At 35.0% G+C, this 13,402-nt stretch overlaps 1 protein-coding gene across 1 annotated transcript in view; it reads right to left on the bottom strand.

Moving 5' to 3' along the window:
• The window catches only part of SYCP2 (synaptonemal complex protein 2), a 56,885-nt gene extending 49,214 nt beyond the window's left edge, over positions 1-7,671 (bottom strand). Inside the window, exons 1-6 of the mRNA XM_004370526.2 lie at positions 7,172-7,671; positions 6,115-6,258; positions 5,134-5,262; positions 2,965-3,069; positions 2,637-2,661; positions 17-102 (exon numbers count right to left, since the gene is read on the bottom strand). Coding sequence (XP_004370583.2) covers positions 17-102; positions 2,637-2,661; positions 2,965-3,069; positions 5,134-5,262; positions 6,115-6,258; positions 7,172-7,321 — 639 coding nt within the window. The 5' untranslated portion in view covers positions 7,322-7,671. The remainder of the gene's footprint in view (positions 1-16; positions 103-2,636; positions 2,662-2,964; positions 3,070-5,133; positions 5,263-6,114; positions 6,259-7,171) is intronic.
• Between the last annotated feature and the right edge of the window lie 5,731 nt (positions 7,672-13,402).

The raw sequence follows: 13,402 nt of genomic DNA, 5'->3' as shown, positions 1-13,402 counted from the left end.
AAACAAATGACTTTACCTCCTGCTGAATATAGATATTCACTCTTGAGTCAATAACCAGGGAACAAATTCGAGGTGCAAAACTTTCCACTATTTGCCTTTTACCTGAATAAAAGTGTTAAGTTATTGACAGATATGGGTTTAAAATCCTTTTAAACGGCAATCTTTTCTCATGTGAGTTAATGGAAAGTGTGTACTGGTGCAGTTCAGACAAAGGCCCTCTGCATGGGCATCAGGAAGCCTGAGCTAACCAGTTCTGTGGCCCTAAACAAACACCACTCAGCAGATGTGACCAACCTTCATGCTGGCGAGAGAGCAGCCCCGATCCAGCTTCTCATTTCAGGCACATAAGGAAGTATTATTTTTCTTAGATAAAACAAATACAGTTAAAGAGTGGAAACTTCCATTTTGAGGCTTTTAAAAAAACTAGCCTCATTAATTTACAGTTATACCTCAAAAATTCTTACACTCTTGATGACCATCAACATGCCTGACCTCATGAAGCTCTAAATGACTCAACACATTTCTGCAAGTTAAATCCATTTCCAAAAGATGAGGCTTTATCAACATTAAAGACATTTGCGGGAATGTGCTACATGCTATTTCATAAAGTGAATTTAAAAAATAATTTTAAACAATGCCAATACTGTAATAGCAAATGTACAACTTTCCGAAGTGACTGCACTGGGGGGCAGGGGGGACTCACTCAGGTGAAAAGATATGATTTGCTCTTAAAAAAAAAAAAATCAGTTGGATTACTTTACAATCCCTAGGACTTTAGGACTGTTTTCCCCCTAAAAACTTAGGAATTGAGATCCAATAATTCTGTTATGTTCATTGTTGAAACTGAGAAATTGATAAAAAGGTATCATTAGCTATTTAAATAAACAGCAGTTGATCTCTTTAAACCTGCTGGCATTGAAGGGAGCAAACAGCCACTGTTGCTTTATTTATGAACAATTTAGCAGCCTCAGGGGAAAAAAAACAAAACACTCTCTCTAATCCTAGGTAATCTTCCACAACCAACACAAAGATAAAATAATCTTGACTGCTTGGCACAAGCCACTGAATAGCCAGCACAAGTGAACGTTAGTGTTCTACATGCCCAATCTAATTTATTATAGAAAATTTTGTTCCATTAGATCGAGAGCTGGAATACTATGCCTACAGGCCAAATCTGACCAGCTACCTGATTTTGTTTGGTTGTATAAATCCCCAAAGGCCTGGGTGATACAAAAACTTAATGCAACAGGCAGCTAATTGAAAGGCTGGCAGTTCAAGTCTACCCAGCAGCACCTCGGAAGAAAGGCCTAGCAATCTACTTCTGAAAAATCAGCCACTGAAAACCCTATGCAGCACAATTCCATTCTGATACACATAGGGTCACCCTAAGTTAGAGCTGACTCGACAGCAACTGTTTTTTTTAATTACTATTCATCAGCAGGTACTCTGTAGAAAATACTTGAATCTATCATGTTTTCTTGAATCAATATTGACAAAGGAGAACTTCATTCACTTTCATGAACTTAGCCACGGTCAGTGAGTTTGTGTCAGAAATAGAAGCTAAGTATACTGAGCTGCCCTATCACACAGAAGTCTGATGACTTAGAAGTGGTAAAGTTTTACTGGGATATTTTGAACGCTGGGCCAAGACTGAAATTTTTCTGAACAAGAACAGTACTCAACCACTACTACTGAACACTGAATGGTTTTGGAAATTAACTTTTGCTGCAGACTTTATAAACTTTCTTAATAAATTCAACCCAAAAATTCAAGGCAAAATAGTGCCTATATGAGAAACTCATACTGCAGTAAAGTCATTTGGATGACAACTAACGTTATTTGAATCACAAGTAGTACCAAGCTGCTCGATACACTTTAAAAAGTTAAACAAGAAGGGGTATCTCCATTCCCACACAAATCTGCAGGGACTATGTTTTCCAAGCTCCAACTACAGGTCCAGCAGCATTCTCAGACCTCGGTGTAAATGCAAAGGAAATTTTCATATTTCAAAATCCATTTAACTGTGCAATTGAGGAGCTTCCACCTAACCTTCAACTGAAAGTGATTAATCTGCAATGTAATGACATTCTGAAAGGCAAATATTAAGACTAATAAAATTATATAAATGCCTTCCAAGTGATGAATATGCTCAATTCATATTCTTGTGAGTTGATATCAGTATTTGGCAGTATCTGCATGAAAAGATATTTTCAAATATGAAATACATAGTCTCATTACAAACAAGCATTAAAAAATGAGCATTTGCAATCAATTTTGATAACAGGGAACACTAACTTTGAACCCCAATTAAGTAAAATGTTATCCCCTCAAAGCGAATGCTATTTCTTCTCATTAGACTTGTATTATTAAAAAATTATTACTTATTATATTTTGAATTGTATCAGTAGAACACTTGTGGACAATTATTTTCTTATTTAAGTACCTACAAAATAGCCCTTCATTTTTTTCTCTTGGCCCATAAAGCCTAAAATATTTAATCTCTGGCCCTTTATAGAAAAAGTTTGCTGATCCCTGAATTAGATAATTCCTAATATTAGGACAATATGATCAGAATTGCAAAATTATTCTAAAACTCTAACAGCAAATTATTGTTCCAATAAAAATATTTATTATACCTTCATCATTGACATCATGTATGACCTGAAAGAAAATGAATAATGTTTAATTTATAATTTACTATGTAATACTATAAACCATCACAAATATTAAAGTAACGTATTATATTTGAATTCACTGCATAATTGTTTAACTTTTATTTATTAACTGACCATTTAAATATATTAATCAGGATAAATGCTTAATATAATCTGAATAGACTAGTCTAGCTAAATCACTAACCAATCTGTTAGTTACTTTTATGCTCAGGGCAGAGAGAACACAGGTTTTTTTTTTTTTAAAATAAGCCCATGCTTTATTATATAAATTAATCAAAGTGATTTTTACCATCAAAACATCAAAGAAGTCTTCTATCATATTTGTAACAGCTTCATCTTTTGAATTTCCTTGATTGAGAATAATCTCCTTAGATTTTTCAAACCAGACAACCATGTAAAGAAAGGAATGTATATATTAGTTACATCGAATTCAATTTTAAGAATGTATTCATCTATCCTTGTACAAACAGTATACCTATGAATAAAGGGACATCAAAAATAAAAATTCTAGTATTGTGTCAAAATAAGATTATCCTTTTAAACATCTTGTTTATTTTTTTTTATTTTTTTGGTAACTCACTATATTTTCCCATGGTTTAGATGGGAGTAGATAAATTTAAAAGGATCGCTGGTAGTACAAACAGTTAAGCGCCTGACTGCTAACCAAAAAGTTGGCAGTTCGAACCCACCCACTGGCTCCGCAGAAGAAAGATCTGGAGATCAGCTCCCATAAAGATTCAAGCCAAGAAAACCCTATGAGGCAGTTCTTCACGGGGTCATTATGAGTCAGAATCGACTCAATGGCACCTAACAACAATAAAAACAAGATGAATCTTTTTTTTTTTTTTTTACTTTTTTCCATTTCTTTGCTGTTGCAAAAATATAAATAACGCATCTGCCAGTTCAACATTTTTCACGTATACAGTTCAGTGAGATCAGTTACATCAATCATGTTGTGCAACCATTACCAGTATCCTTCCTTTGCAAATTTTCCATGCCCGTAAACAAGAACTCAAGGCTTCCTAAGCAATAACACACCCCCGCCCCCACACCCCGCAATCTTCCCTCCTTCCCACTCCTGGTAACCATTATTAAACCCTGATCTCTCAATATTTGCCTATTCTAGGTACTTCATATTAGTGAGATCATACAACATTTGTCCTTTTGTACTTTTTCCTTTTTTGATTTTTTTTTTTAAATTGTGATTTAGGTGAAAGTTACAGAGCAAATTAGTTTCTCATTAAACAGTTGATAAATTGTTTTGTGGCACTGATTGCCAACCCCCACTCCCATGTATCAACACTCTCCCCTTCTCTACCCCAGGTTCCCTGTTTCCATTCATCCAGATTTCCTGTCCCTTCCTGCCTTCTCAGTTTTGGTTTGGGGCTCGTGTGCCCATTAGTCTCGTATACATGATTGAACTAGGAAGCACGTCCCTCACGTGTGTTATTGTTGGCCCTATAGACCTGTCTAGTCTTTGGCTGAAGGGCGAACCTCAGGAATGACTTCACTACTGAGTTAAAAGGGTGTCTGGGGGCCATATTCTTGGGGTTTCTCCAGTCTCTGTCAGACCAGCAAGCCTGCTTTTTTTGCTTTGTTTTTGGTGAGTTTGAATTTTGTTGTACACTTTTCTCCTGCTCTGTCTGGGACCCTCTATTGGGATCCCTGACAGAGCAGCCAGTGGTGGTAATCAGGCACCACAAGATGAATTTAATCTTAATTCCAGGTAGAAAAACATCTTACCCCTTCAAATTTCTAGTTCAAGTACATTTATTATAATAGATGAAACGAAGTTATCATAATTTAGACTATTTTGGCATTTCTACTCTTTAAAAAGTTTTGGTATTATGCTAATTCAGATATAGCACAGTGGTTAAGCGCTCGGCTGCTAACCGAAAGGTTGGCGGTTAGAATCCACCAGCTGCTCTGCGGCAGAACAACGTGGTAGTCTGCTTCCATAAAGATTTATAGCCTTGGAAACGCTATGGGGCAGTTCTACTCTGTCCTATGGGGCTGCTTTGAGTCAGAATTGACTAGATGGCAATGGGTTTTGGGTACCATGTCCCAGGCACTGTTCTAGGCATTGGGGATACAGCAGCGAACAAAACAGACAAAAATCAATGCCTTAGATTCTAGTATGAGAGACAGACTACACAGTACAAAAAAGAAAAATGTTACATAGTGATTAAGAATAACTAAGGAGAAAATAAAGAAGGTAAAGGCTTTAGAGTATCTTATGATCTTAAACTGACATGATTATAAAGAGCTGGTGTACAGAATTTCTTTGTGATATCTTTGTAACATATACTACAGGTTATAAGAATATTTATTTTATTCTTCAATTTTTATGTAAAGTTACCAAATGTATTTTTTGACAGTTTGAACTATTTATCTTACTATAAAACAGAAGTTTTACTACATTTCCCTCACATGAATATGCTATATATTCTATACTTATCTTTTGGACTAGTCCTTGTTTTATCATAGTTGAAAGTCCAGCTTGTCCCAATATACTGATATTTTTACCACATCTTCCAACAGAAACCAAAATAGCTGAAACAGTTTGGATATCCTTTTTTTTAAGTTCCTGAATCAAAAAAGTATACATTTAAACTTCTGAAAACACAAAATACTATGGTATCGAATAATAGCACTTATCATTTATTGGGAGACAGGCATTGTGCTGGGTTCTTTACTCATATACTTGCAATCCTCACAAGTTCTGAAAGGTAGCCATTATCCCCATCCTCACACTGCAAAGGAAGAAAATGTGCTTCTATAATGGCAACTTGCCCAAAGCCACCGAGCCAGTGGATGATAAACTCAGGACAAAAACACAGATTTGTATAAAAGCAAGACACTTTAGACACTGATACAGTGAATCCATTATGTTCCATTCTAAAAAGATTCCATGTATTTAACTAAAAGATAGAAGAAACTTTCACTCAACCCTTTAGAATAACAAATCTCAAGCACTACAGGAGACAGTTAATAATAACTTTTTCTCATGTATAAAAATGCCTTAGATATGATAAATCAAACCCCAGATTTTGGGTGATTTTTTCATAGTTTTTGTAAACACCAAGCATTGTCTATATAGCATTAAGAGTCTGTTGAAAGGTTTTTCTAAAAATAGATCAAGTTGCTTAAACTTCAAAGAGGTTTTTTCTTCCCAGTCTAGGTTAACAGTTAATAACAGTAACCCAAAGTATACACATCTTTCTTATGTATTTTATTTGGGAAACAACAGTCCACTATGTTGTTTGAGACTCCTCAAATAAAGCAAAGGAAGCATATGGTAAGATAAGCATTTATTTATGTAATTATAAGGCAGCTTACCCAGGCCGTTCTACTTACTTCTTCCAATTGAGTACTTCTCCCTAAAAGTAGAGCACTATCTAACAATTTTACCAACCATTCAGCAAAAATGAGTATTTACCCTGCATATAAGTTCGTCCAACTTGTGAAAAAACTGTTTGCTGCATTTAATCTTCACATCTTCACAAATATCAATTTGTAAAAGTGTTCTTAAGGGTTTGAAATCATTTTTTCTTAATGCATCATCGATGCATTTTTCCAACTGCTAGAGAAAGACAGTTAATGGCACATATATTTAATCAAAACCAACATTACTCTCCTTATGCAATATAGCAATTTGATAATTGCTTTCACACAAAAATGCTGTCAATTTACTAATTAACAAAAGCTGCCCACGCTTAAGTCCAGAATAACTGTGTTCCAGATTAAGTTTTTGGTATTATCAAGACTCTAAATGGTAAAAAATATTTTCTTAATATTTTAATGATAAGGTCATCATTATGTTGCACTCACCAAAAACTTGTTGATAAGCCAAGTAATATCAACTTTACAGCAACTTACACTTGACACCATTGCTAAAAGTCTAGCATATCTGACTACTAACTTCTTCATGGGGTGTAAATAATAAAGAAAAATGTACAAAGACAGGTAAAAGCATCCTTTTAGAAAATATACCAATATACACAACTTAAGCACTAATCTTACATAATATCTGTAAGCTTCACACTATCTGGTATCCCTCCTGTTCAAGTACAAGTTCATTAATAAGAAATTTTCATACGACAGTCTGATGACTGAACAGACTTGGTGGCCAACTGCATATGTATTGAATAGATTTACTCTTTACCTAAATGCAAGTCTGTTACCATTTTTAAAATTCAGTATACAAATATCCCAGTATAACTTATACATGAATCAGTGTATAATTCTTTGCAATGTAAAAGGTATAAAGAACCAGCATCTTTAATGCTTTATATACATTCTTAATATATCTTTCTGAAAACATGTATTGAACAAAGGAAAGGACATTTTTGCTTAGACTGCTCCACTCCTGACCCTTCGATAAAATCATGTAAACTTTGTCATGGTTAAAAGTACAGCACTGAATACCTACAAACAAACAACAAAAGAGTGAAGTTAAAAATTAAAATACTTCCTCTTGGTCTAGGACTACATACCTGGAGATCTGGTCTTACTGGCATTTTGGCTTCATTTAAAAACCTCAGAATAAAACAAACATCTATAAAAGAAAACATATATTTTGTATATCTTAAAATCTGTTGCATATTTTTAAAGTTTAAAAATTTTAACACACCAAAGTAGTACATTGTTGCTTATGCCAAAGGCATAATATTGTTTCTTCAAGTTCCTCACCAGACATTTTTCATACCTGTTTATCAAAGTATTCATTTTAATATGGTCAAAGATGTTTCTAAAGAAAACCTTTAAGATTATTTATTCAAGCCCTCCCTTTTTACAGATTACTTCAATTAGTGCCAAAAGTCCTGCTAAAAGGTACAAAGCCAGTTAGTGAAATAATACAAAACTCGACCAACTCTCCTCCCTCACCAAAGAGTCCTGCTGCACGTGTTCCAACTTTGGGAACAAGAAGAAAAATAATCTTGAATTAATGCCTAAATGAAATTTGGGCTAGTTATAAAATACCTCTCGACAGCAACAGGCTTTTTTTTTTTTGGTTTATAAAATGTCTTAAGAAGGGAAGAATATGCAAATACATTACCAAAGAACAGGATCACTACTAGTATACAGACAGACAATTAAAGGAGTGAGAAAAAGATAACCTAAGCACATTTCTCTCTGCAGAGAAGAACAGAAACAGGAAGCAGTAGGGTTACATTAAGCATCATCTACCATCTTTAACAAAAGCATCTAACATTTCCAAATTCAATGTGGAGATTAACTCTAGAAAGGAAAAGAAATAATACCACCATTTTTAGACATCATGCCTAGAAAAATATTAAAAGAACCTACTCTGAAGAGTTTTGTAACCGAATTGCCAGAGCATCCAACACAGGCAATTAATTAATCAATCCAAGAGGAATAGAGGACAATCTACCTTCATTACAGACATGCCAGGAGAGAAATTTGAGGGTCAAGAAGAGAATACGCTTAAGACATATCAAAGTGATAAGCTAAAAACAAGCAAAAATTTCTTGCATTTCTAAGAGTAATTTAAAATGAACTCTAGGGGAAAAAAACGATCCCTAGAGAAACATTTTATCCATGTACATAAGGAGCCAAGTCTAAAGATGTTTTTGCAGCGTTGTTCTGAATGGCGAAAATTCTAAAGCACCTAGGTGGGAGTTAGGAATGGAAGGGAGGGCAAGGAAGGAATAAATAAAATGGAGTATGTATAATCAATTGTGTGAATGTAACAGTTAAATAAAGTGAACCAGAACTAAAGATGTCTGCAGTCAAATCATCTTAAGTGATAACAGCATGTTACCAAATAATATACAGTGTAATGCCATTTATGCAAAAAAAGAAACTTTGTATTATTTATGGTTACAGCTCTCGTGCTATGTACCTGTGTATATATTCATATGTGTGTGTATACATGTAGAGGGAGAGACATTTACACACATACACAGACCACTCAAAACAGCAGCTGCCCAACTTGGGGTGTCTGTCAGCCCACTAGAAGAGTGGGAGATGCAGAGGCGAGCTGTTTGTCAAAAGGAGACTTTAGTTTTATTTGTAACTTTTGCTTTTATATCCCTTTTAAAGTAAATTCTTGCCAAAATGCAGGTAAGTGGGGTCCAAAAATGCAATCAGTAAAATGTGGGTTTGGGTTATTGTGAGGAAATGGAATGACCAAGACCAGCCTGTGCTGTTTATCAGCTAGGAATACAGCTGCTTCACCCAAATCTACCCAGGTTCTAGATGCAGTTTAGACCCATCATGTTTGTCTGCTCTAGATTACGTATTGAGGGGGCAATTCTGGGTCTGTGGCTAGCTGGAACTTCCAGTACAGCAGTAATCATTCCAGGATTTCTAAAAAGTGGTGGCCATTTTGTCAGCGAACTCAGGGAGATTTGGCCAGGAGAGTATTAGAAATGCAGGAACCTACTCTTTGTCTCCCATTTCTCAAGAAGGGCTTGGCCTACTACTTTCCATTTGGCCTCACTCTTTCTTCTATTATCCCCCAGGCCCTCGCAGAAGAAATTTAGCCTGGCCCTATTGAAGGATTTATTACATCACATGTTAGTATAGGATTTATATATATGTTTGTTATTGTGTTATGTGCCGTCAAGTCAATTCTAACTCATAGTACCCTACAGGACAGAGTAGAACTGCCCCATAGGATTTCTTAGGCTGTAATCTTTATGAGCAAAGATCGCCAGGTCTTTTCTCCCGCAGAGTGGCTGGTGGGTTTGAATCGCCAACCTTTCAGTTAGCAGCTGAGCGCTTAACCACTGCGCCACCAGGGCCCCTATACATATACATCTGTGTGTGTGTGCGCACACGCGTGTGTGGTGTGTATGTATATTATTAATGCGTTTCTTGCTTCATAGATAGAAAATAATAAAAAAGACAGGAAGCTATTACATAGAGCAAATATGGAGATAAGAAATAGGTATTGGGGGTCAGCAACCAACAGGGGAATTAATGAGGAACCATACTAGCAGCAATGTAGCCTAGAGAACCTGAGCATCCACTCCTGCTGCTACCATCATAGGCTTGGGAGCTCTGGAGTCACTATCTTCAGGAGGGAGCATTTCTTGGGATAGAAAGACAAGAAAAAGGAAACAATCCAGAATATCATAAGGTAATGAAATGATAAAATGTGTAAAAGAAAAAGTTAAGACATAAAAGACCGATACAGACATTCCACTATTTATCTAATAAGAATTCCAGAAACTTTTTTTAAAGAACAGTTGGGTGTAAACAAGTAACAGTCAAGAACTTTCCCTAAATAAACATTCACATATTGAAAGAGTCCACTGAGTCCCAAGGAAGATAAGAAAAAGTACATCTAGACACATTGTGGTAACATTTCTAAAGAATAAAAGAGAGCGCCAGAGTAAAAACACACAAAAGAATCAGTACTCTGCTCTCTCATGACAATATAATAAATTTAAAAATTAACTACAAAGATAGAGTCAAAATTTATATATATTTTAAAACTAAAACTGTACAGCTGAATAATCAGGTGAAAATTCTAAACTACTTAAGTAAATAAGAAAATGTGTACATATAAAAACCTACAGGATGCAACCAAAGCAACACTAATGAATGAATGAATTTGAAAGCGAGAAACAGCAGAACTAGGTAACAAAAACACACCCACAGAAGCTCCAGATGGGACAGTTATCAGACAATTTAATTACTACTGTATATCTAGAGATTATAGAATAGGACTGAGAATTTTGGGCAGAAACTAGAAATTAAGTGGAGTGGGCGGCACAGAAGATTTGAAAAATAAGCAAGTAATTCTAGAAGCAAAAATAGTCAGCAATTACTAAATTAGTAACAAAATGGATAAGTTTAATAGCAGATTAGACAAAGACGACGGGAAAAACAGTAATAGAAACTCTATCAGAAGAAAATATCTAAAATGAAGCAAAGAGACAGAGAAGTATGGGGGTGGGAATACAAGAGAAGGAAAGAACATAGAAAACACACTATGAAGCCTTCCTCATATATGGTAACTGGAGAGGAGACAGAGAATATGGCATAGAAGCAGTATCTGAAGAGACGATAACCGAGAATTTCCCACAACTGATAAAAGACCTCAAGGTATAGATTCAAAATCCCAATGAACCCCAACAGGAAAAAGAAAATCACCTCAGACATACCATAAACAAACAAAAACACTGCCTGGTGGCACAGTGGTTAAAGGAGTGGACTGCTACCTGAAAGGTCGGCAGTTCAAAGCCACCAGTAGCTCTGAGGGAGAAAAATGTGGCAGTCTGCTTCTGTAGAGATTTACAGCCTTGGAACCTCTATGGAGTCGCTATGAGTTGGAATCCACTCAACGACAGTGGGTTTTGGTCGTTTGTTAACCATGTCATAAAACAATATGCCTACTGACTGTGTAACGAGAAACGATCTGTTCTGTAAACCTTCACCTAAAGTACAATAAAATAAATAAATAAATAAATAAAAAAGGTGCCAAAGGGTATAAAAGACTGATTACTTTAAAACAGCATCAGTAAGACTGTAGCTGACTTCAACAGAGAAAAACTGGAAGCCAGGAAACTTGATATAATATCTTCAAAGTGCTGAAAGAAAACACTGCAAACTAGAATTCTGTAACCAGCAAAAATACTCTTCAACAATAAGTGGAGACAATGCATTTTCAGAGGAAAAAAAAGAGAAAGAAAAAAGGAAAGCCAGCTTAGAGGATCTGTCACCAACAGACCCTCTCTTACAGAAATACAAAAATGTCTTCAGTCAGAAGGAAAACAGGAGACTGAATGGTGCAAGGAGTGAAGAGTAATACAAATTTAAATGTACATTAACTATATAAAATAATGTTTTATGGCATTAAAAACATGTATAGATTTACAATACATGATAATAGTATATACTGGGGAATGGTGGTAAATGAATTTAAAGTGCCATGTAGTCAGTTCCAACTCATGGTGACCAAAGTATCATTTAATAGATATTGATAAGAAAAAATTGTATGTTATAATTTCTAAAGTAACCACTAAATGAATAGTTAAAGAATGTATAACTACCAACCTAAAAAGAAGGAAATCATGTTTTTATTATAATCACTCTAAGTTTCCTCCCCTCCCCTAAACAAAAATAGAGAAAAAGAAGCCCAAAACAAGTAAGACAAACAGAAAGCACAAAGGTGCTAGATTTAAACTTAAATATCAGCAATTACATTAAATATCCTAAATACTCAAATTAAAAAATCAGATTGTTAGATAGGTTAATTAAGAAAAAAACTACATGCTGGTTAAAAAAAAGTTATGATTTTAAGAACCCATTAACCCATTGCCATCTAAGTGATTCTGACTCATAGTGACCCTATGGGACAGAACAGAACTGCCCCCATAGAGTTTCGAAGGCTGTAAATCCTTACGGAAGCAGACTGCCACATCTTTCTCCCATGGAGTAGCTGGTGGATTCAAACTGCTGACCTTTTGGTTAGCAGTCAAGTGTTTAACCACTGCACCACTGGGGCTCCTTATGATTATAAGCACACTATAAATAAAAGGATACAAAAAGGTTGGAAATAAAAAGATGGAAAAAGATATATACTTTGCAATTATTAACCAAGAGAAAGCCAGTGTAACTATATTAATATCAGACTTACCATAAAACCTGTGTGGTATTGGCCCAAGATAGAAAAATCAACTGATAGAATAAAGAATTAAGAAACTGACCCACACCTATGACTCCTGATTTACGACAAAGATAAAACACAAAGCAGTAAGAAAAGGACAGTATTTCTGATTAATGGTACTGTTCTACTGGATGTCCACGAGAAAAACGATGACACCCGACTACCTCATACCATATGCAAACATCATTTCTGCATGAACTGAAAATCGAAATGTGAAAAGGTAAAACAATTTAGCTTCTGGAATATAACATATTAGAACATCTTCATGATACTGCAATAAGCAAGGATTTCTTAAACAGATTACAAAAAGCACTAACCTTAAAGGAAAACAACGACCATTCAGACATTAAAATTAAGAACTCTTGTTCAAAAGACGTCATTAAGAAAGTGACATGACAAACCACAGAGCAAGATACCTGCATCTTCTGTAAACAAAAGTCTTGTATCCAGACTATATGAAGAACCCTATAACTATCAGTTAAAAAAGAGAAAACAAAACACAACAAATGGTGTAATAAAAAAAATCTAGGCAAGAAACTTAAATTGACCCTTACATTTATATGAATGCAAAAGACTAAATAAACATATATATATAATAAATAGAAATACATATATCTGTCCTAGTCAACACTAGGATGTCAGTCTTTTTCATCTTAGCCATTTTAAAAGGTTCATAATGGTATCTAACTGTGGTTTAAATTTGTAGTTCCCTAATGACTAATGATATTGAGCATCTTTTCACGTGCTTACTTCCATCCATATACCTTCCTTCGTGAGGTTTCTGTTCAAACCTTTTGTGAATTTTTAAATAGGACATTTTCTTCTTGAGTTTTGAGAGTACTTCATATATATTCTGGATACAAGTCCTTTTTCCGATTTGCAAATATTTCCTCCCAGTCTTTTCCTTCTCTTGATAATGTTTTTTGAAATCAAGAGGTTTTTAATTAGGGTGCCATCCAGTATATCAATTTGTTCTTTCATGGCTCATGCTTTTGGTGTTGTATGTAAGAAATCTTTGCCTAACCTAAGGTCACACAGGTTTTCTCCTCTGTTTTCTTTATAGTTTTAGGTTTTACATTTAGGA

This window comes from Trichechus manatus, unplaced genomic scaffold (genome assembly GCF_000243295.1).
Source record: "Trichechus manatus latirostris isolate Lorelei unplaced genomic scaffold, TriManLat1.0 scaffold00008, whole genome shotgun sequence".
NCBI classification, from domain to species: Eukaryota; Metazoa; Chordata; class Mammalia; order Sirenia; family Trichechidae; genus Trichechus; species Trichechus manatus.
This window is presented reverse-complemented; position numbering and strand designations above follow the sequence as displayed.